Source organism: Pleurodeles waltl, chromosome 9 (assembly GCF_031143425.1).
Source record: "Pleurodeles waltl isolate 20211129_DDA chromosome 9, aPleWal1.hap1.20221129, whole genome shotgun sequence".
Lineage (NCBI taxonomy): Eukaryota > Metazoa > Chordata > Amphibia > Caudata > Salamandridae > Pleurodeles > Pleurodeles waltl.
The window spans coordinates 384,932,423-384,957,549 of NC_090448.1; the positions used below are offsets into that span (position 1 = coordinate 384,932,423).

At 42.2% G+C, this 25,127-nt stretch overlaps 1 protein-coding gene across 4 annotated transcripts in view; it reads right to left on the reverse strand.

Moving 5' to 3' along the window:
- Positions 1–201: 201 nt before the first annotated feature.
- The window catches only part of LOC138259346 (zinc finger protein 586-like), an 86,651-nt gene continuing 61,725 nt past the window's right edge, over positions 202–25,127 (reverse strand). For 3 of the 4 annotated variants that reach the window (XM_069207008.1, XM_069207010.1, XM_069207007.1), the window contains 3 exons: positions 20,828–20,917; positions 17,039–17,149; positions 202–1,007 (listed from right to left, as the gene is read on the reverse strand). In XM_069207008.1, the coding sequence (XP_069063109.1) occupies positions 349–1,007; positions 17,039–17,149; positions 20,828–20,917 (860 nt within the window). In that variant the 3' untranslated portion in view covers positions 202–348. The remainder of the gene's footprint in view (positions 1,008–17,038; positions 17,150–20,827; positions 20,918–25,127) is intronic. The other variant, XM_069207009.1, reaches the window with a different exon arrangement.

Consider the following 25,127-nt stretch of genomic DNA (forward strand, 5'->3'; position numbering starts at 1 on the left):
CATCCAAATGGAGAATAACTTGTGAAATTTGGTAGAGTAGCAGTTGACCAGGCCACTAGTAATGAGGGCCATTGTGAACTGTCAAGCCTTCGCATGCTCCATACAGTCATCCACTGACTCACATTTTCAATACTGCTTTAAACACATAACATATATAAAATTTGATTTGTCTGGGTGACCAATTATTAAACATTCCGCACAAATATTCTTCCTTTTTTATTACAAGTTTGTTCACATATTGTATTCTGTACTGCTTTGTTGATGTGTCGGACTTACAGATACTCCTTACTTTCATAGCTCTAGTCATGTCTTAGGCATTTCCTTGTCCTCTTTCCCAATAGATCAGTCTCACAATGTTGCTATGCCTTTTTTATGTATTTTGTGATGTCCTAGAAGATAGTCCTTGCGATTGAAGCTTTTCCCACATACACTGCACTGGTAAGGTCTTTCACCTGTATGCATTTTTTGGTGTCTAAGAAGAACTCCACTTTGATTGAAGCTTTTTCCACATATAGTACAATGGTGTGGCCTTTCCCCAGTGTGTGTTCGTTCATGGGTAATAAGTGTTGACATTGCAGAAAAGCCTTTTCCACACTCTGTACATATGTGTCTTCCTTTTAATTTATGCGCTTGCTGATGGCCAGTGTATCCGCCCCTCTGGGTAGATTTATCAGTTTTAGGAGTTGGTCTGCAGTCTTGCAGTGGTGCTGAGTCACAAGGAATAATGTCATTTCTCGCTGCACTCTCACATGTTTTGTATGTTTCTGATCTTTGTACATAGAAGGATGGTTGATTTAAGATGCCATCATGTTGACAGTCTGTAATGCCATCAGCTTCCAGTTCTTGATGATCTCTAGACCAAATCTGGCTAATAGAACTGTTTCTCTCAAACACACTTTGGGCAATGTTTGCTTGGATCTCCTTTGCTGTGGATTTGCTTCGTGCAGTCCTGTAGCCACCTTTTAAATATGTCCTCGCATTTCTCTTTTGGTTTATGCTTCTATCACCTATTGGATTATAAATAAATACACATTATTTGCTTTCGGTGTGTGAATTTTTTTCACAATAACAATATTTTTGCAGACAATATTCTGGCAGAGAGCAGGCAGTCATTTTCCAGCTTGACAGATCCTAGAAGAATGTGTGCTGTGACAGTATGCAAAGCAGATACCATTTGATAAAACAATTGTACAGATACATAGTGGAAAAATAACATTTGCTCTGACTGACAAGAACAAATATGATTTTTTGTACGAGTCAGCCAGTGCAGATGTTGCATGATCTGGCCCTTAGTGTCCAAGAAAACAGCCATGTTACTTTTCTCTCATTGATGATGATAGTTATTTCTTTCATAAGGTCCTTCTAGACAGTGCTCCGTGTCCAGAACTTTCCCATTAACAATTATTGTTTTCAGATGAGTTAGTGTAATTAGTTCAATGGAAGCCAAATAAAACTAAATCACCCAGAACACACTGGGTTATCGTGTGCAAGTCCAGAACCGGAAACAGTGTCCATAATGACCAGGAGGACTATCATTTCTCTAGACAGACAGAACGATTTCATGAGCCTACAAGATTTGCAGAGATATTTTTTTTAAAAGCGCTACCATTGACAAATATTTTACAATTCAAGTCTTAAATATTCTTTGCTTTAAAGCTGCTATGACACTGTAATATGGAAAACAAAACTACAAAGTCAAATATATAAGAGTAGAGCATACAATCATACATTAAATTAAGATTAATAATTTATTGTAAATTATACTGAATGTTAAATAGCTTTTTTTATACAGCCTTATGATTATTTTGTTTTTCATTTATTCCAATATGGCAAATAACTATTTATAATTTGACTTTCATACATCTGTTAGTAAAAGCAATTTATGTTGATCTGTCCCTAAGAGTGAGTCATTCAACATTCATTCACATGACATATAATGAAAGACAAAAGGCTCAAAGAAAATGGCTCCTCACAGACACTTGCCTGCAAATACTATCGATAATCCTAGGGAGTCATCAAAATGTCATCATGGGCTTCTCTTTTCTACATGGATATCCACATCAAGGCACAACATAAGCAGTGGGGAAACCAAATACACTACCTCTTGCAACCAATGTCCCTAAGAATAGAAATTGCATTGGAATTGCCACCTAATACTTTTTTTTTTACAAATCTTTTTATTGCAATTATAACAAAAACAAAATCAGAAAAAAGAAAGCATAATGTAGCATCAGCACACTGACCACAAAATATGATTTCCCCTTTGTGTCTGACCTCTCCTTCCTCTGACCCCTCTCCCCCCAACATCTGTTTCAGGTACGTTATATAAGCCTCTCTCTCCCATTTGGCCCTTACCGGCCTTAACCTTCATTTAGGCACAAAGTATTCCCCTATGTTAATTCAATTTCCCTCAGACCCTTGTCCATCTGCAGGGACAACCCATGCTTCATACACTGTTCGTTTTGCTGTCATACACCAGTCCATATCCCTTTCCCAGTTGGCCAGCTTTGGCGCTTGTGCCGCCTTCCAAAGACGCGCTATATTTTGCTTTGCAACCATCAGCCCTAATGTTGCCACTTAATACTTAACCCCGCAATGTGCTGTGCCTCACAAATGATTTGTGCCATGCATACAGCTCTTGTCTCAATACCCAAAATGATTAAATTATACAGGAAGCATTGTTAAGTCAATAGTATTACAACCAAATGCTCACTAACAAATTAAAAACACATAGGAGTAATAATGACATCAGATGCAAAGGTCGACATGTTTCAACACTATAAATAACCATTTAACACTTTCAGGACCACCACAAAGGCGTTGAACAAAATGAAAGTCCTTATTCAATTTTAACATGCTTACAGACTCTCAAACCAAAGATATACCTCTCACATATGGATCAGCTCACATATTCTCCAGCAACCAACGAAAACATGCCATTCTATGTTGCAAGAATGATGTTAACTGCCATGATACATCTAATATTGTGTTAGAAGGTAACAGGAGGTACGAGAGTTTGTGATACTGTATGTACGTTTCAAAGAAGCACTGTCATGAGTCAGAATGCCACAATGGCATGTGTGTCCATGGACGAAATATAGATACACAATGTTCTGATGGGATTGAGTGCCTTTAAATTCCTTAAATCCAAATTTTATTAGCTTATACAAAAATTTTGATAAACCACATTTGTTCAATGAGATTATGGATCACATCATTTCTCAATCTCTGCAAATAACAGCATATTTGTTCTTCCCCCTATTCTCAACCGGAATAGCATCATGTGGTGGTATAAAATCCAGGGAAATATAGGTAACATGAGAGACCATTCTCTTCTCTTCCCCTTTCCAGCTGCATGTCGGATATACAGATTAGTCAGCCCCCTGCCTGCCTCGCAACCCTCCACACTGGGTCCCAAGCAGCAATGTGTGCCTTTTTCATTAGCAGCGTGTTACTACTAGATCATTATCAGAAAATTACTGTTGGGAGAACACACAGGCCACCATTACGAGTCTGGCGGTCTCATGACCGCCAGACTTGTGGTGGCGGACCCACCGCCAACAGGCTGGCGGTGGGACCGCCACATTATGAGGGCAGCCTGGTGGTCCCGGTTGTTTTTAACCGCCAAGGCAGCGCTGCTTGCAGCACCGCCCTGGGGATTACGAGTCCTCATTCCACCAGCCTTTCCACTGCGGTTTACACCGCCATGGAAAGGCTGGCGGAATGGGGGTGCCAGGGGGCCCCTGCTCTTGGCATGGGCAGTGCAGAGGCCCCCATGCACAGCCCCGTCGCGCATTATACAGCCTGAATTATGGACAGTGGAATACGCAAGAGGTGCTGCTGCACCCACAGCACCGCCACATTGGCGCCGGCTCCACTAGGAGCCAGCGTCAATGTTAAGGCCCTGTTCAGTGCAGGGCCGGCGGGCGGAAACACTGTGGCCTGCCGCCCCCCCAACTCGTAATTAGGGCCACAGTGTCTGTGTGTTTCAAGGCTGCTAACATTTAATGACATAGCAGGCATTGAATGTTGGCTGGAGGCTGCTATTTTAATGATAAGCATGACCGGGTGATCCTCACGATTTTCAAAAGTCCCAAAATCCGAGGGATTCAGGTGAAAGGTGAGAACATTTCTATCAATACAAAGAAAACAGGAACACATAAATAACAAGCATTTGCAATGCAATAGGTTTCACATTTACTTGAGTTGGAGCTATTGGCATTGTAAATGAATAACTGGACTTTTATGCCACATTAATTCATCAACCCTGCTGATATTTTGGTCCTTTCTGCCACATAATTCCAGTGCCCCTGCATATAACTAAAGGGCTAGTAGGCCTACTGGAATATTTTTTTAAACAAGGCCCTTAAAACACTAACTACCCCCGGGTGTAAAAGATATTTACTTGGCAGTTGGTACAGGTGACATTGCCTGTGGGGCAATAAATATATAATTGTACTCTAAGAATGCGTGCTTGCTAGATCACTGTCACTTTACTGCAGTCTGGGGAGTCGAACAAAACGCCCATGATTTTTCACACGCTTGAGGAGAGCCATCTCAAAATGATATTAATGATCTTCAGTTAATCTTGAACTGAAATATTAGTGATAATATATTGGCCATTGTACAGCATAATCAACTATAGGCTCTCCTTGAGGTTAGTTTTATAAATACACACACACAGCTCAAGTTTCACAGACTCAAACATGTGTAGTTCAACTAGTCAGGTTTCTGCTTTGTATTCGCAGCTTGTATCGTGTTATAAAAATTAAATTACAGACCCCTGAATGCAAAGCAGAATCATAAACTAAATGAGCGAATCATGCGTCGAACTAGGGAGCTGGACAACTCTACAAATACTACTTCAAGGGCTGGTTTCCAGCTTGTATCACATTATAAAAATAAAACTACAAGTCCCGGAATGCAAAGCAGAAACATAACCTAAATGAAAAAATCATGTTTTGAACTAGGGAGCTGGACAACTCTGCAAATACTACTCCAAGGGCTGCCTTCCAACTTTATGATATTACAGTTGGAATGCTTTCTTGAAAGGAGTGGATCATGGTAAAAAAAGGGCAAAGACAGGATTTCAGCACCTTACCTGACTGTTTTAGTCACTGACTGAAGCCACAACTCATAAGCTGGGGCTGGCCGACTACACAGAGTTTGGAAGCGGCCACAGTGCACACATTTCATAGATATTTAATAAGGAGTTCAGTAAAGTTGTAATATTGTGCTCAAACCAATAACTCATTATTCCCACAGGCCCAAAAAAACAAACATCTTCAAAGAAGAAAATAGCTTTAAAGCACTATGCAATAACATGGCTGCTGTATATACATGTTAAAGCACTTTAAAGCTATATCAGGCCTATATATTCCATGTCCAGCCACTCCCGGGCCCTTCAGCTCACTGTTACAGCTGTTTTTTCCCCATTTGTGTTGTTTTTCTGTTTAGAGGGCATCTAATGTCAAAATAACTCTGGCGATTAATATTCTTTCTGGAGAGAGAACAGCTTTGTATTTCCGCCTGTGGGTCAAATCTCGACTATGAAGTCACTCGAGGTCTCTGCTAAGCATTCTGATGACCCTTTGTTCTGTCCACACTCCCTACCCCCTGCTTCTGACTCCACAGAGACCTCACTTTCCACACTGGACACAGTAACAGCTTGCCCGGGCATGACAAGAGATGGCGCTTTTAAAACACCTCAGAACCTGGAAAGAAAATGCTTTCCGTTGTGCCTGGAAGCGCTAGCGCTAATAAAAACACAAATACCTAAATATTTACCATGCATTATCCAAGAAGGTAATGCAGTAACCTACAGATCACACAAATAAAAGCCAAAAGCAAAAATAAAATGACTCTTGTTAGGTAACAGTGTAAACAATGTGAGCAGCGCTCCAATACCTCCGATCGAATTCACGCTCTCAGCGCTATGAGCATCATAGCAGCCATGGAGCGCAGAAAAAAGAAAAAAGTTGTTCACCCAAGCTGAAGTATATCAGCAATCGTGCAATAATCCATGTAACAGGGTCAGTCTGCGACGCGGTAACAAACCACCCCAAGGTGGGACAAATGTAAAGCATTTACCAATGACATCAAGTGAATTTTGAAAGGCAAGCCCACGAACGAATGAAAATGATGGGTGAGAGGTGGGTGTGGTAAAAAGTCTAAACAGGTCGAAAAGCCCTTGCACCCTCAACCTAAAAATGTGGCTCCCTGATCTTAAGTGGTAGAAGGGTCCATGTAATTTCATCAGAAACACTCTAAAACAGCTAAGCTTGAGAGACTGGACAAGCACAAGAAGAGGACGGAAAGTCACTGTAAGCAAAGGGCTGACCTAAAACCCACTCTAAGTACTGGTGATGTCCACAATGGGTCTTTTTTCAACAGACAGCTAAAACAGACTGTAGGAGAGCGCAATGAACAACTATCATTCACTGCAGTAATATTTTCACTGCGTTCTAAATAGCAGGTCTAAGATTGGTCCAAATGCATATAAAGCATGTCTTGCATCAAGTGTTTTTGGACAACTCAACTATTGTATTTTTCACATTACCCTTGGCTCCTGCATGTTTACTGGGTGGCCCATGCCCTGTATACTCTTTGTCCTCCGGTACCCATGAGCAACTATGGGAAGAAGTTTGCCCCCAAGAGTCCCACACCAGTGTCAGCTTTGAGCACAAAGATAACCCTTTCTTTCTGGACGAGTCCCATGAGAGATGACACAACGGAGAAAGTGTCCTGCTGCCCAGGCGTTCTCCGTGACCTTCCCTAAAATCTCATGATCTTAGAGTACCCTGACTTATAATGCTCTCTCCTGCCCCGATTCCTCCATGTCACCCCACCAAAGATCCCCCCACTAATCAATAATTCCAGTCTCCTTTTACCCTAATGCCCTCTCCACATAACCCCTTCTTGCTCCCTCCTTCGCGGGTAGACATCTAGGAGTTCAGTTAATTTGTCTGATATCAAACAGTAAGTCCGTGTGAAACTATGTGGGCAACTAAAACGTTACAAACTCCTAAACTGGTGCGCTCCGTTAGCAGCGGTGATCATAATAGTTAGAGTAAAGGAGGGTTTAGGTCGTTTGAGTCGGGGCTGCCAGAAAGCTCTATCGAGATGACCTCACGCAGCAGGATAATGGAGCACAGTGCAGCATTCATCCGTTCGTGCAATGGTGGAGTACTGTCCCGCACATCTCTGCGAAAAGGGCGTGACCCGGAAACACCTCGGGCAAATTATTTATGAGAAAAACACAACACAAAGATTGGGAATCCCTTTCCAAAGCAATGCGGTCTGACCGGTTCGTTTACACATTTCATAAAGTGCTGATACCTCAACATAAAGAAACTCGCCGCTGCTCATACCCGAGTTACAGATATTCGCAGAAATTGCATTAATCGGGGCAGGAATAGAGCATGCCTGGTTTCTATAAACATACATAACCATGCTGCCTTTATCACACACCTCAGAAGGCTCTCTAATCGCCCCCCCTCGCCCCCACCCCCAAACACATCTCCGCCGAACCGCTGACAACATAACATAAAGAAGCAACAAATCCACGTTAAGCCTTCCACTTCCCTCTCCAGTGCCTCGGGTGTTTCCTCTTCGTTCATTCTGGCCCGCTGTGTATTAACAATCTGCAGGAACAAACACAAGCCCTTGTCTTGTGTCCCGCTGACACTCAAGTAGCCAGTGGGGTAGCAAGCGAGAAATACTCCCCAACCCTCCACCCTCTGGTTTGATGGTGAGTACGCAGCCACTAATAGGGGGTAAAGTGGCCCTTCGGGCTCATTTGGTTCCGGTGCCGCTGCACTATTGAGACCTACGCCACGGCAGGCAGCTCTAACGTAACCCACTCCTTTAGCAGATGTCGTCTCGCTACTCCACGCACGAGAGCCGCGCAGCCCACTTCATACCCCCGTTTGTACGAAAAGACAGCAGGCAACGCTGGATAGGCATTAAAGAAAAAGTTTTACTTATATGCATTTCTCGGGGTCCTCTCGCCAGACCCAGGAGCTGACACGGCTGCAAGGAGTGATTGACTGACCACAACCTCTTATCACACCTCCGTCCTCAACACGGCAGCCTGGAAGCCGTACATATTCTGCGGTATGAAACACAAGCGTTTGCAATGCAACAGGCCTCGTGTTTGCTTGAGTAAGAGATACTGGCGTTGTAAATTCATAACTGATTTTTTTGCCACACAAATTGGTCAACCCTGCCTGACTGGAGTCATTAACGAGCCAACATCTTTACCACACGATTGAATCCAGCATGTTCCCACTCGTTTTTTTTTTCGTTTTGTCTTCCGGTCTAGATGCAGGATTTTGGCAGTAAACCGAAGCTCGAACTCTGTTACCCGTGTCTTTTTTAACCTGCTCTTATGTAACTAAGCAACCTCTTGACAGTACCCTCCAGCATCCCCGGATGCTCCAGAACACTGGATCACGGCTGATCTGTGTAATCATGCAACCAAGTGCATGCTTAAAGCAATACCCGGAACACGCGGATATGAAACGCTGGATGGGTGGGTTTAATCTGAGTAAACAAAAACAGATGTACTAAAGCGGAGTTAAAGTGACCGTATCAACCACGTCAAGAAAACCCTTGTGTGAAAAGATATATAAAAACACCCAAACACGAGAAATCCACGTAGCTTTCCGTGGTTCTTTGCTGTGGTGTATTAACAATTTGCCCCTTTTAAAAGGCAGCGGCATAAACTATTTTGGCGCACACGAGTCATGCGTGTGACTGAGTTTCCTCACTTTGCGCACGCTGCCAGTCTGTGGCTTCTACCGCTCCCTAGTTACTTTAAAAGACCTAAGCAAACAAACACAAGCAACGAAGTGGTGGAGACGGGCAGACACAAACAGGAAACTTGGGGACGGGTGAGAGGTGCTGGGAGACGCTGTCTTTTACCACGATGGATAATGAGACTAACTTAACAGACTCATCTACCTGATATCACATTTTACTGCAATCTTGGCGCTGGGGGTAGTAGCATCCATGTGCTTCCAGGGGGCCCGTGCCTGTATCTAGGAGGGTAAAAACCTTCTTGACACTCAATATTAGATGAACACTGGCACGCCTCAACTTTATCCCTTTGATATCACACCAGTTATCTAAATTGGAGTTTGGCTTCACAATTCATGCCACACACTAGGTGCATGTGAACACTGTATCTTGTGAATCAATGTATATGATAGGTTTGTCAATTAAGTTTTATAGGTCATTACTTAGAGTGTGATAAGTTCCACGTTTACAAGAGATAAGTACCATTGGGCTATACATAAGAGCTGTTTTAACACCTTTTTAGTGAAGGCTGGGTACATTTAGGTCCTGAAGAATCACTGATTGATCCGTAGGGACGGTTAGGCTGAGAAACATTTGGAGTGTAGACAAGTAGTCACACCCAACTCTAGTATTTGTTCCTCTATCTTGGTAAGGGGAGTAGTAGATACTTTTGCACTTGTGCAAAATTAGGCCATCACACCTGGTATGTCCCCTCCATTTGTTTTTAATCTTGACATAGGTTCCTACCTATACACTAATTAAAGATTCTCTTTTTGGTACCTATAGTCATTTTTACTCTCACTCCATCCAGTCCTCTTTTTCACCACAACCCTTCTAGCAGTAACGATCATAAGATCGCCAGGAGAGAGCTCCACTGTGGGGCACGCCAGGCATTGCAGTGCCGGCATGACGAGGAGCAATGCCCAATGATGAAGCATGTCACTCATGGGTGGGTGAGGACAGTTGTTCTAAATAAACTGATATGTACTGATCTGTGGCTCTGCACCTAATTGGTAGAGTGGAGTCAATATTATTGGAACGGTGTACTTTTTTTGTAGTTATGGTTTTGGGAGGGTGTACACTGGACCAACCAATTCCTCGCTTTCCCCTTTTTTCCTTTCTGATATCAAGAGAAACACCAGTGGCATTCGGGGAGTTGGAAAGAAGGAACAAGGCCGGGATGAGAGACAGTCGTTAAGAGAGGAAGGCCAGCAAGGTAGGAGAGAGTTGTCTGGGAACACTGGTTAGGTGCATGGAAAGCCAATTAAGAACTGCCAGTGTAAAATGGCTGGGGGAAAGAAGCAGCAACTCTCTGTGGAACTGGACTGGGAGTTCCTGCTCTCGTGTTGAGAAGCTGAGGGTGAAGGGAAAAGCACAGGCTTGATCATCTACTGGAGCTTATGTGGATACACTAGCTGAACAGATAAACACTGGCTCTCCCTCCCAAGTAGACCACCAACCCATAGAAAAAGTGCTGGGAAAAAACTAAGGGCCTGATTTAGCATTTGGCAGACGGGTTAATCTGTCACAAATATGACGGATATACCGTCCGCCGTATTATGATGTCCATAAGCTATTATGGGATCTACATACTGTGGACGGGATATCCATCACGTTTGTGAGGAGTAAGCCCCTCCATCAAACTCTAAATCAGACCCTTGGTTTCACCACCTCCGAAAACAGTGTGTTGAAAAAAAGGCCAGATGGGACCAATATAAATGTTGTCTGTGCCAGGAATAAGGTGGCCGCATTAAAAATACGCCCCCTTAAACTACTACTTTAAATGATGGCAAACAAATCCTAGAACCCTCAACCTTTAACATATGTGGCTGGAAGGAGATGGAGAACAGATATGATGAATTGGGCTGTGGAGGGTGATGTTAACAATCTTGATACTGAAAGTGTGCCCTCAAGGCACGTAGGGAGTGACTCTGCAAACATCTCAATAGAACAGATGCTCCAGGATCTTCGTATTGAGATTCAAAAGTGGTTTGACACCTTAGAAGCAAATCGAAAAAGCATCCAAGCCCTGTGTCAAGCCTTAGAGACAAAGCTTGATGATCACATCATGAATGGGGGCACTGGAAGCTAGCATGGAAAAAGTCCAGTATGAGATAGAAACAAACACCTCAGAATTAGTTGCATTAAGGTCCCTTATTCAGTTGTTACAGGAAGACGTAGAAAGACTGGATAACTACTACCGGCGTAATAATCTGAGACTCCTGAATGTGCTGGAGGGTCTTAAAGGGGGAGATCTTAACAGATTTGTGATTAATCTTCTATGGGAAGGAGTCCTGGTGAACAACCCGGATACTGATCTCGTAAAAGAGATACAGAGAATCCACAAAGAGTCCTTCAGGCATAAGAAGAAGCAGAAAAAAACTATTAGAATTCTAATTAACTTTGTAACTTATAGTGTGAAAGAAATTATACTAGGCAGTGCACTTGAGGCCAAACCATAAGGAGGGGAAAACTACACATACACTATTAGATACAACATATGCAGAGCGATAAAGTAAGGGCAGTGGAACCTGGGACAAAGAGTGGCTGAAATGGTGAAGTTGGGGGCCAAGGTTTAACTCATGATACTTAGAATTGTATGGACAAATGAGACACATAATATTAGGTCAGTGGATAAGGCTGATGAGATGATTAAACTGATGCACAGTTTGAGGTAGCTTTATCCATAACATTTTGTTTCTTTTTTAGCTAGGGGGAGGAAAATGGGGGAGGAGGGGCTGGCAGGGGGCGTCTAAGAAGAAGGCGATGGATATGGGGTATAGAATGGTTATGTCACTGGATGGGGTTGTAGTCTCTTAGTGGAGTCATCATGACCCTTTGGACAGTGGTGTAATTGGTCTCTCCCTTTAGGGGCCTGGCCAAATCTGAATAACAGTTACGCTACAGAACACTGGATGGGTTCCTTGGGGAAGGGTGGGGTTGAGATCACAGGGTGGGAGCATAACAGGAGAAAATCCAAAAAAAGTATTGAAAAAGGCTAAAAATAAAATCCTCACTGCCGGTCAGATATAATAAAGTGGGAGCAAGGGCAGAGGGCAAAGCTTTCAAACTCATGGGCCTAGGGCAGAAGGCAGCAACAGTTAAAATAATAATGTGAATGTTAGTGGCCTAAAAATAGACAGAAGCTGACATACCAATATTTGAAAGATACACATGCACAGATAAAAACACTCTAAGAACCCCATTTGAGACTGTTGGAATGTAGGGTGATATTTAGTAAACAAAATTGGGTTTTACAAGTGGTCAGTACAGACCAATGTGTGCAAGACATGTAGTTATCATAGGAGAAATGCTGGAGTGGAGCTGGTAGAACACACAGCATGTTTTGGAGGTAGTTAGTTAATTGGTAAATTCCTCTTGAGGCAGGGCGCTTTCACATGTGCTGTGTATTATGGTCCGAACTGCGATGACACAGAACCATTTTGTACCATGGCAATGAATTTTTGGGATTTTTCAGGGTCTTTCGTGATTGGTGAAGATTATAATATCGCTCTTAATAGTAATTTAGATAGTTTGATCAGGAGAGGTCCTATCAGTAACCCTAAAGCTGTAAAGCTTTTAAGGAATGTAATACAGAATTTTGGTTTGAATGGCATCGCAGAAAAGAGCAGGGAGAGACAGAGACTATACTTTCTATAGAAAAAAATAAAAATATTGGACCTCCTCCGGAATAGATTGCTTTCTGGTTGATGTTAATTTGTTGGACATCTGGACAGAATAACAGAAGTGGAAAACATTCCAGCACACTGCTCAGATCGTTCAGTGGTAATGTTGGAGTTTTAGAGCTCTAAAATTAATAACAGGTGGACAGTGAATAGAATCATACTTTGTAATCCAGAAATAGTTGACATGTTGAGAAGAGAGACTGAGCTGTGCTCTGATGTTAACGCTGGTACAGAAAACCACAATATAGGTTGGAACGCTTATAAGTAATTTATACGAGGTGTAATTCGAAAGCTGGGGGCCGAAAAAGAGGCTGGAAAGGGGAAAATCTAATGTTATTGTGGAGATGATTAGACAGCTAGACAACAAATGGACGGAGGCGGTCTCTGAGGAGGAAAAAAAGAGGATAATTATAAAGCTGGCTGAGCAGCAGGAGGTTTTTAAGATGCTGATGGAGAAGAGGAGTACAGCTAGATGGGAGGTGAGCAGTTTGAAGAATTCTGAATATGCCAAAAAAAGTTGCCACCTCCTGGCATGGAAGATGAGACGGGATAGGGGAAGAAATTATATTACAGAGCTGGTGGTGGAAGATAGGGGTAGCAGGTCGGATGAACTTGATAAGATGTAGGCCTGTGTTTTGAGAGTTTTTGAGACTTACGCACAGAGACTTTGACATTAAATAGAGCTGAAATAGCGAAATGGTTATAAAAAAGCAGTTCCCAAGAGCACCAGCTTCAGATTGTCAGTTTGTGCAGTAGGAGATTAGCATGAAAAGACATGATACCCACTGAATAGGGAAAGCAATGGTAAGGCAGTTGGCCTTGATGCTTTACCTGGTGAATTTTATAAGGCGATTCAGGAAGTTATCATTCCTATACGAGTGGAGTTGTTCAATGGAATTTATTTGAGAAAGGTGGCTAAGCCACCGTCTTGGAGTGAGGCCATAATTTTCAAGCTGAATTAAGATGCCACACTGGTGGATTGATAAAGGCTGATATATTTGCTTAATTTTGACTGAATGATCTATGCAGGTATCCTTGATAAAAGACTTGCAAGGGCAATCAAACATATAGTGCATTCAGATCAGAGAGGATTTATCCCGGGTAGGCATGTGCACGTCTTAACTCACTTCTAAAGCTCCTGTGCTGATTGGGCTTCCACTAATGGTGAACCACTTGCAATGATTACCATCAATGTTGTCAAAGCCTTCGACAAAGTGAATTGGGATTTCTTGTGGGAGGTGATGATGGTGGTTAGTCTACCACCAATCTTCACAGAGGCTATGAAACAAGTACATACAGTTCCATGAGCCAGGATCCAGATAAATGGGTACTTAACAAGAGGTATTACCATTTCTAAAGGCACTAGACAGGGTAGTCCTTTTCACCACTCCTATTCAATCTCTATAGAGAACCTTTTGTGCAAGTTCTAAGAGAAGAGGAGATAGTTATTTTTGTGTGTGGGACACAGAAGAAAAAGATAGCTCATTATGCAGACGATTTAACAGTACATAGGGCAGATCTCAATAGTGCCCTTTCCAGGCTAGTAGAAATCTCAGACCAGTTTGGTAGGTTTTCGGGGTATTATAATAACACATTCAAAACAGAAATAATGGGCTGGAACTTGGGACAACAAAATTTCACCTTCAACACACAATTAGATATTTGGGAATTGAGGTGACTCAGAAGCTAGAAGAGATACCTAAAATCAACTTAGGGAGAATGAAGAAGGAAGTGCAAAGAGTTTTAACTAGGGTAAATCTAGCAAGAATGACAGGACTGCAGAGAATGACCTTGTTTGACAATATCCTGCTTACTTTCCCCAAAAAGAATATAGCTGCCATACAAGGAAAGATAGGTGCTCTCATCTGGGCTTCAAAAAAGCCCACATTGTCGTGCAAGAAATTGTGAAGACAAAGGAGGTCTAGCCCTCCTTGATGCCCAGATATACTTCTAATGTCCAGATGTACCTGTATGCTTTTCATTTTTAAAATTGCAGAGTCCTGCTGGCCAATGCTGACGACTCATATGGAGGGAGCTTTTATTTTGGTATGCTGGGGGCTCTGAGTCAGGAATACTTTTTAAAATAAATATGGGTCCCTGAAAGTAAAAAAAAATAAGCCTAGATTGAGAGTACTCCAGTACTTTGCAGAGACATGGTACAGAGTGAGGAGGATACTCAGTATTAGAATATTATACTACTTAAGCACCAATTTGGGACTCGCCTGTGACTCCATCTTTTTTAAAGGATAAGATGAGTCTCCTCATAATGAAGGCAGGACTAAAACGAAGGGGGTAGGTACGGGACGAAGGGGGTCTTATTAGTTGGACAACTTTTGTGAAAGTTGCAGAGGTGAGTTTTGGCGATTTAAATACCCCCAACTGGCATCCTGGTGGCCCAGTCAAACATGGTGCACAAAAATGGATTAGATTTATGAGGAGAGACTGTTGGATCCAAACCCATTAAAGATGTAGGTGGAAATATGATATTGGGTGCTTGCAAATGTGGATGAGGCACATATGAAGATGACGGATCATTTGTGAAAAGGATAATTGACCAGCACGAAGCAGCTAGATTTATGGCAATTATCATGGAATTATATAATACTATAGTTAAACCCATCGCAATAAAGAAGAGTCATTTTTTAAAATCTTACACAGAATTTACCTGACACAGAGAAAAATGATGAAATTCATTATGGGAGTGGTGCCTAGATGTAGAAAGTGTGGAGAAGAGGGAGAAAAGAACAAGCACATGCTAGTGAGCTGTCCCACCCTAAAGCTGATTTGGCACAAAGTAAGTAATGTAATTTCAGACAATCCCAACAATGGTGCAGGTAGGCCCTGTGTTGTACAGCTATTTTAGCTATATTTTAGACACGTTATTTTAGCTAACTAGGCCTGCCGCTGTGTTCTTTAACCTAGGTTTATTTTTATTTAGCATTGCTTTATTTTTCTAGCAATAGTCACATTTGCAGTGTTTTTTTATTTTCTCTAGCTCATTGTCCTTTCGCATAGGAAAGAATCACGTTCTTAGTAGGACATTTATTTCACTTTGTGCTTTCTCCAAGGCTACAGTCAGATATGGTTGTCGACAAACGTGGTATGCTGTGGCTTCAACACTCACAGAAAAACACACACTCATATGTGGGGAACCATTTCTTAAAATGTCAGGTGTTTTGTTATAAAAACATCCCTTTGTTCCACACACTTTAGAGGGAGACTCCAGTTAGATGACCACGACTGTATGCTGACTGCAGATTGCTTCGCTACATCTACTTGCTTAAATGGCCGAACCCTTGATCCACATGGGGATGGTGTTTCTCTAGACTAAAGGCTTCTCTCTCCAGGTATGAGGGATGACGTACTCCCAGGGGGAAACCTGAAGGGCGGACTAGGCTTATTATGCTGTGCTCAAACATAGTGTAGGAAGGAGTAATATCGATCACTCCTAGTGACAGTATGGTAGAACTGTTTATGTGTTACACTCTTTTAGTCACCTGCATGCTTTTATTGTGTTTTATCATCCTAGTTATTGCAATACATGCTCTTTTATCTAATATGCAGTTACTTCAATAAATCCTTTTTGAACTATATTCTGCCTCTATTATCCTTGTCTATGTGAGACTTTAGTAACTGAGAGAAAGGGATAAGATCTGATTGACCACGATTCCCCTGAGGAGTCTTTCTTGTCATGCACCCGGTTGCCACAATCATCCCGGCCAGAGATGAGGCGCTGCTAGTTAGCAGGAGAACCCGGATTAGGCTGACAGGTGACATGTGGTATGGAATCATACTTAGTACCCACAATCCATGTGATTCTGCTGCCCAAATCCAGTAGCCTTATTAGCATAATGAGAACCTATGCAACACCTTATCTGACTGTTTTTGGTGTGAATATGTGACTTGGAAACTGCAGCTCAGTGTCTTTTTTTACTTAATGCCCATTGCCAGGTGAGAAAAATCTGTCATAATTGGCTAAAGGCCGAACCTCCTACTGTGTACAACTGCCTGAAGGTGGTAGATAGGGTATCTTTCATGGACTTGGCGTGTCAGCAAAATAGGAGGTCAAATATGTTATGGACATGTTTTTTGGAGTGGAGGGCACCCAAATTAAGGGAGTATTTTTCCAATGATTAAAGCCCATTTACCGGTAGTGGCCGCTGACACTTGCTTAAAGTTCCCAGTGGCCCCATAAAGCCTTTTCTGGAATCTTCAGGTGGTTAAGGCCCTCACAGTGCAATATTGGAACCTGAAAGCCAATGAGGACAAAAAAAAGGAATTTTCTTAAATAATCACTAAGCCGTATTTCATCTTCCCTAAGACTCCCACACAGTGGGGCCGAGGATGTTGCTATACACACACACACACACACAAATCTAATCATACAATAGAACTTTAAGAAACAGATCCAGGCCTGTCAGTTTTGGAAATCAACAACACAAAAAGGGACATCTGAATGGTAACTGTACAGAATCTGAAGTGCTGTTCCATGTGGCTCCGCCGGACTGTTTTACTGATGTGTGAATGTAAGCAGCTTCTTGTGGTATACTGACCCTCATGTGTGGCAAGTTCTTCTCTTCTTCTGTGGTCTTTGATGGTAATGGCGTAGGTCTTTCCCTCTTCATTAATACCAATTGATGGAGCGGATGTGATAACTTCTGGCCCTGTTGTGAAAAAATACATTTATGAGTACACACACATTTTCCCATTCAGAATGAACCCACATTTTAGTCCTTGAGACCTGTTTCTTTCAGATTTATTATTTTATTAAAGTCACCATATTTGGGACTAGGGTGGCTCTATATATATATATAATATATATATATATATATATATATATATATATATATATATATATATATATACCGTAGCGGAGGCCTTTGACACAGTGCATTGGCCCTTCATGTTTGGAGTCTTGAGCTGAATGAATTTTGGCCCCAGATTTTGGAGATAGAGACCTTGTGCGCAGCCCCATGAACCAAGGGTGGAGTAAATGGTGTACTCTCAGAGACTTTCCCAATTGAGAGGGGCACCACACAGGCCTGCCTGCTCTTACCCTATTGTTTGCTCTGGTTATGGAACCCCTTGGTGAATGGCAAGGAGTGGAAGCATTGGTAAGGGGCTTTCATTGGAGCAATGGCAAGGTTAACTGGAGCAAAACTACATATGAGCATTTTTTGGGGACCCGCCCTTGCTGGTTTAGAGATGTGGGCATGAGAGAGGTGGGGGACAATTTTTATTTAGTAGGGGTGGAAATTGCACGAACTCGACAGAGATACTGGGAATTTAATATTGTTCCCCTGGTTGGAATATTAAAACAGTAGATGAAGATGTGGACTACCTTTCTAATTTTGTTGATCAACAGGGTGGCTTTGCTGAAAATGTTTTCTCTTCCTCACTTTCAGTACATATTACAGACTTATCCCTTCATTTTGCCACCCATTTTTTGGGGGACCTTCCAGTCCTTGATGCTAACATTACACAGGGGTAATAAAATAGTGTGGATCTTCTTTGTTAAATGTAGGCAGAGTGTGTATGATGCACGTCTGGGTTGGGCAGATATCAAACTATAAAACACTAGGCCACACAACTCATTATGATTAATGACGAGTGCATGAAGATAGACAAGAATTAGGTTTCCTATTGGAACTAGACGCACTGCGGAAATATGGCCTATTGGTGCTATTCTATGGCAGGGCTGTTCCGTCTGCCTTGCCCTGCATTGCTAGAATACTATTCCTTTGCTGGCATGACGTTCTCAAAATTTCAAGTGGCACGGTATCTTGATGGAGTCCGCTCTTTCATGGCAGTGTAAATGGTTGGCATGGGTTTCCTGACTGGTTTGGTTCCGTACATGGGATATGGTAGGTATTTCCAATTTGAGCAACATCTGGTCCAGCAATCAGATATAATGAGTTGGCAGAGGAATTTCAGCTGCACAAATTTCAGTCTGTCTGGTATCTGCAACTGAGACACACCTTACTGTGTTATCGCAATAAACTGGAGGTGAATCCCGGAGTGCAACCCAATTGAGGCCAAACTTGTGATAAAGGAACTGGGAGATACAGATATATCACAATTTTACTGCTCATTACTAATTAATTTCCCAGACCTAATGCTTGTCTTAAAACAGAAATGGGAAGAAGCTGTAGGCCAGATGGTTGACAAATAATGGGTGGAGGCTAAACTGGCGGCAAGGGCGCTCGCCATATCTTCCCGGGTTAGGGTGATCCAAGTTAAATACTGACACAGATTTTATTACTGCCCAGAATGCTTATGGAAATGGGTAATACCAAATTCCCACTGTACTAGATGTAATAATCCTAAATCCACTTACTTTCATGTTGTATGGGACTGCCCTTTTACTGGCCAACACTGGCAAGTGATAGTTCGCTGTTTATGCTGAGGTGGTGCAGAGGGTGATATGTATGGACCCCAAATTTATGATACTGGCAATAACAGATGAATGGCTGCAAAAAGAAATTAGTTGGTATGGAGCTGTTGCTACCTAAGGGAGATATTGCAGAGCACTGGCTGTCGAAGACAGCTTCCTCAAAGACAGAATAATTAAGAGGGTTATACTTTTGTTCGACAACAGAAGAACTAGTTCAAGAGGGTGTAAAAAAAGTATGCTAAGATTTTGGGTAAATGGTGCTACTAATTTGTAACTATTGTGCACATAACATGATTTTGTCCAGTGCAAGCAAAAGGAGATAAGAAAGAATCGAGTCACTTTTATGTGGGTTCTGTTCCTAAATATTGACTTAAAAATGTTTGAAGAGTTATATACATGTAATATCTAAAGGAAAAGCCCTTTGCAATAGGGCAATTGTTACTGACATCATCTGTTTCTTGATGTGGATATTTACAGAGATCATTATACAGCTACAAGGCAGTCTCTTGACGCTGTAGAGACTGTATGGGCAAGTTCCAAGAAAGTAAAAGACTGATTAGATGTTGTGGTAAATAATCTGCGTTGTTAGCTTTTTCTTTCCTAAACGTCATCACGTTTCTTCTTCTTTGAAGTGATGAGGAAGACGCTGCCTTCCTTTGAACCCTGAAGTCTCTGCCCCAAAAGCAGCTAAATTAAAGTTTGGAGTGACTAATAATCTCAGTGAGGCTGCTCGCAGTTTCCACATCACAAGTTTAGGCGAGAAGTTAGCACTAAGACAACTTGAAGACCGGTATTTTATAAACTAAACACAGCATCTTAAATCGATTTCTATTTTTTTTTAATGGAGAGCCAAGCAAAGGTTCTGAGTTTGACTGAAACATGGTCCACTGGAGTCTAGCATCATTCTTCTTTGGTGTGCAAACACAAATGGTTGTATGTCAGAATTTCATAAGCAAAAACATTGCTTGACAGAAATATTCTGGCCTAAAGATTAATTTCAAAAATACTGCTACATACCTGTAGATGTTTAACTCCAATGGTGCGATACTTTTTGTAAAGGATATTTATGAAAATAGATTTGTTGTAGACAATGTTGTCACGTTATTCTGGTGCCAAGATAACCAATAGTGCAATCATTAATGGGCGAATGTATAAAAACACTGATGATTGTTAACTTGTGATTCAGACAGAAAGGAAAAGATGTGCCATATAGTACCTAGCTAAAAAAAATACTTTTTTCACAGGGAAATCTTGACTGTTTAATAAAATTTTATCATCTAATAGAACGTCTACATTTCTTACTGCTGGTACTGGGTCAGGACCGACTCCCATGGAGGTAGACCACACTGTGTTATCCCAATTGTTAGGAGAATTGCAGATTAGCTGGGTTTCTGATTTGGTTGGCTAGAGTTTAAGGTAATTCAGTGACGTTCACTCCTCCACGTTACCTGGTTAGGTCGTTAAGCAGTCCTAGTTAATAAAGGACCATCTGACAATACTGAATTTACTTTGATTTTACTACTAGATTTGTGACATATGTGTATAGTTATGACACACATCGATTGTGTACATTTCCATCCTTCTCCTCGAGTTTGGTCACTCTACTGAGCTAGCTATCTCACCCTTTTTCTCTTTTGTCCTCTTTCCTCCAGTGCGTGCCACACAAACCTCTAAAGACCCTCCTTCCCTTGAAAATCAATATTTGTATTCATATTTTGAAGGATTTGGCCCAGAGTGTCTAGAGATCCTTAAAGATACAGAAACAACTCATTCAGCCTTGATGGTCTGTCACATATTTAAGCTAACTCTTGTGGACATTTGTTAACCCTTTCAGAGAATTTTCTCACATCCTATATCCTAAAGACATGTACAACGACATGCTCTAGGAACGCTGTCCTATGTGTGTACAATCTGTGCAACTTGTCACACTGAAATGTTTGCAGCTTACCAGAGTTGAGGCAGATGCTACTTTCTTCTCTCTCTTTACAATGAAATTTCCCCAATTGCTCGCTTTCCTCAAAATTGTGAAATGGAAAACCTGATAGAGAATTTGAAAGAATTTTATTGCAAATATAGTTTTAGTTAAATACGCTACAGAGGGTGTCAAATAAGATAACATGGCTACATCCTTTTGTATCTAAATCAATGTATATCTTCAACACACTTTTCAATGTGAATTTACAATTGAGGGACATCATAAGCCTTAGCATAGAGCAGGATACAACGGAGAATATTATAACCTTTCAGGAGCAGGGCAGTTATAGGATCTTCCTATTAAATTATGTAGAAATATAGGCATGCTTAAATATATACACCGAGTTTAACATTCCAAAAAATGATTCATGTAAGCAAGATAGGTAGATCTACAAAAAATGCAGAGAAGGTGACAAAATGAAATCACACATTTGGGACACAATTCCAGATTTGGGAATGCACTAAAACATATTACATTTAGAGTTCCACAACAGAAACTGTTTTGAAGGAGCTATACTAACTGCATGGGGTCCACTTAGAGTAAATAATGTAGCCTGTTCAAGAATTAATCGAAAAAGAATACAATAAATTATATGATTTGCACATCATGAGGAGCTACGTTTTTCATTACAGCAGCCATTTTTATTGCAGTGCACACAACCGACCCTCATTTCTAGACCTCCCATAACAGGAAGTACTAATTTCAGTGAACCAAGGGGGAGCATGATGCTTGTTTGAATAGGCTTGGAAATAGGTAGATATTCAATGCCTGCCATCTAGTACTGAGAAAGTAGAGCCTAGAGACTCTCCTACAAAGGTTTACCACCGTCTCTTTTGGCTCTCTGTTATGTCTTCCCTAGCCACACCCTCTGCCACTTACTTATAATTATCTAGTCACATTTGAATAGCTAAGCTGCTTGATACATTCAAACCCTCTTAATCATAAAGACTCAGACGCTGGCTAACAAAGTCATTCACTGATTCTTTTAGTCACTAACTCAGTCACAAACAGTGTCAATCACCCTCAGTCGCTGTCTCACCCACACACCCAGCCACAGTCATTCATTCCCTTATTGGCCCAGTTTTAGCAATAGTGGCCTTAATATGATAAAGTGCTACACTGGATACATTTGAGGTTGTGGGCCAGTGAAAACAGTAACTAAAACTCGTGCCCTAAGGTAACTATATCTCACACCCCTGCCATGCAGTTTTCTTATCAATAATTTTATTGCAAATGTTGCAGCGATATTATCAATGATGTCATAAAGTTGTCATGGCTGATGTAATATGTGGGGCAATTAGCAGTGCATGTCTTTGAAATTGGTCCTGCCAAACAAGATCAAACACAGGTCTCCCTGCCCAGCCTGCACCAGTGGACACTCCTGGACATAGCATTATTATTATTATAATAATAATGGCTCCAGGAGAGGGCCCTGCGGCTGAAGTTGGTCCAGGGAGGGGTGCCTCATGCACCCCTACTCCTCCTAAATCTATGTCCCCCCTCCCCACCTGGGCGACCTGGCTCACCCGGGGGGCATTAAAAAAAAAAACAGAAAAAACACAAGCAGGAGAATCTGCACTTAAAAAAAACAAAAAACTTTGCTGAAGATCCGTGGATCCTCTGTGGCAAAACTGAATCAAGAAAAAAATGTTTTTTGGTTCCAAGCAGGGTACCTGTGGGACCCCACCATCAGGTCTACGCGGTCAGGATATTCCTATCCTGCCCCCTAGTGTTTTTTTTTTTGGGGCGTTTCTCTTGGAGCTCAGCTGAGTCCAAGTCCCAACATGGCTATCACCAGGCACAGGCCGTCCTTTAGGGCGGAGGGGCCACCCCCCCCACCTTTTGCCCCTCATGAAGAGTGTCTGTTAGGCTGAACAAAGGTCAGCCTGACAGACACTCTTCATTTTCAGCTTAGACAGCCAGGAGTGAGACATGCATGATTTGCGCAGACTCCTGGCTGCCTGAGCTGAACTTTGCTGGGCTGAGGAGCTCACAGCTCCTATGGGCGTGACCTCCTCGGCTCAGCAAAGGTGCCTCAAGGCCCTCCCCTGGGTGATGAGGAAATTGTCACCCATTGACACTCGCCCTGGGCACTTCAGGTTTAAGCCCTGAAGCACCATGGGCAAGTGTCAATCAGTGACACTTCGTCACAGAGTGGGGTGGGGTCAGCAGTCTCACTGACCCTATCCCACTCTGTGACGAGGTTGGGACTGCTGCCTTCCCGCATTGGCTGACCTGAGGTCAGCCAATGAGGGAAGGCAGCAGTCCCAACCCTCTTGGGACCTCGAAGCTGAAGGTAAGTGTGTGTGTGTCAGATGGTTTAAAATGAATGTTTGGTGCATGCGTGTTTGAATGTTATGCGTGTTAATGGATGTGCATGCGTGAAAGAATGAGTGTCTGATGTTTTAAAATGAATGTTTGGTGCGTGCGTGCATGTTTGAATGGTATGAGTGTTGTTAATGGATGTGCGTGCGTGTGTGAAAGAATGAGTGTGTGTGAACTTTTAAAATTAATGTTTGGTGCGTGCGTGCATGTTATGAGTGTTGTTAATAGATGTGCATGTATGCGTGTCTGTGTGCTTCCTGCCCGCCCGCCCCCTCCCTCCTAAAGCTGCCTGCCGCCACTGGCTACCACCACTTCTTGGCTGAAGTGGTGGCAGCCAATCAGATCTTAGTTGAGATCTGTTTGTTCTGCGGACCCTCCGCGTCTCTATATATACATCTCTTTTCGTTAACTCCAAAACTAAGCAAAAGATTTACACCAAAGTACAAAAAGAGATCTTTCTGGACCAAGAGATAGCTTTCTGCCAAATTTGGTGTAATTCCGTTCAGTGCTTCGAGCTGTAGTTGTGTCTAAAACCCCTATGGGAAATATCATTGGCAAAAATGTTTGGGAAGCCCCCGTTTTTCTCAGCCCTTGCGTGACGAATCACCCCGAAACTGTTCACTTTCCAGACAGCACATGAAGTGAGTGGGAAACTAGTTTTGAAAAAATGTGTGAAGTCAAGATAAAATGCGTGTGTTTGCTTATTTAGGCTACTGTAAAATACTATGTCACAAGGACAGCCTTCTAGGTGCGTGTGTGTGTGTGTTTTCATTCTCAAATGCGCAGCTGTAGGCAAAGCTGACTGAATCATAGACATCTCGGAAAAGGCATGTTCTGCAGGGTCAAACCACAAATGTGAAATAAGGTCACTAAAGACTGTCAAGGGATTTCCTGTGTGTCCACTGCATCATGGACCCCTCAGCTCAACTTGCATCATGTGAGCAGAGCAGCTGGAGTTCAGTGAATCTTTAAGGCAGTAGGAAAGCAGTGCCAGGAACTAGGACTGAACACTGAGCAAATCCCAAAGATAAACAACCAAGAAGTGCCACAGCAGCATCTAAGACCACAGCAATGACCACAGCTTTGCTTGTTATCCAGGACCATGAACCTTGCTTGATTAGTTTTATTTGGCCTTGTAAGTCAGAGACATTTGACCATCTAGGTCACCCATATAAAATTTAAGAAGGAAAAGAATACAGACTGAATCCAAGAAAAACGCAATAGGCTCCACAGAGATATTATTTGGTTTTTAGGCTGTTTCATAAAGACTTTTTCGATTTATCTTCCATTCCACGCCTCCTCAGAGAGCTGTAAGGGAGGTAACATCAAATATTGAGCTGGACTACCAGTGCAGACAATGCACATCGAGTATAGTCTACTTTACCTTCAACCAAAGTTGATGGCAACATTCTAGAGTAGTAGAAGGCTACAAACTGGTGAATGATCTATGAGTAGGCAATATTGAGGAAGCAGTGTCCACCAGCTTGAAAAGACCAGCCCCCATGGTCAAGGCCTGCAAGGGACAGTGGATACCAAACTCCCTTTTCTAGCTGCTAAGAACCCAATTCCATGGATAAAAACAGTGTGAAGGTGAACATTTGAGGAGAGATAAGCAATGCATCACCCCTTCTGAGAGGAACAGACATTATTGCAAATTGAAACGTGATCAGTGAGGCCATAGACTGAAATCTGAGCTGAGACAACTACTTCTGCAAGAATATGTACTGTCAGAACATACCCAAGGTGACCCTATGGAAAAAATAGGCATCCAGCAGACCCCTGCAGAAATATGCATGACGTACAGGGAGATAATATTTATGTATGCACTCTAGCAGCATGAAGAGCTGGAAAGCCTGTGACTTATCCTTGCCACAAAGAAATGTACTGCTGAAGGGAAAAGAGAAGCTAGTGAAAATGGGAGTGTGGTCATGGCACTGGCAGGATTTCG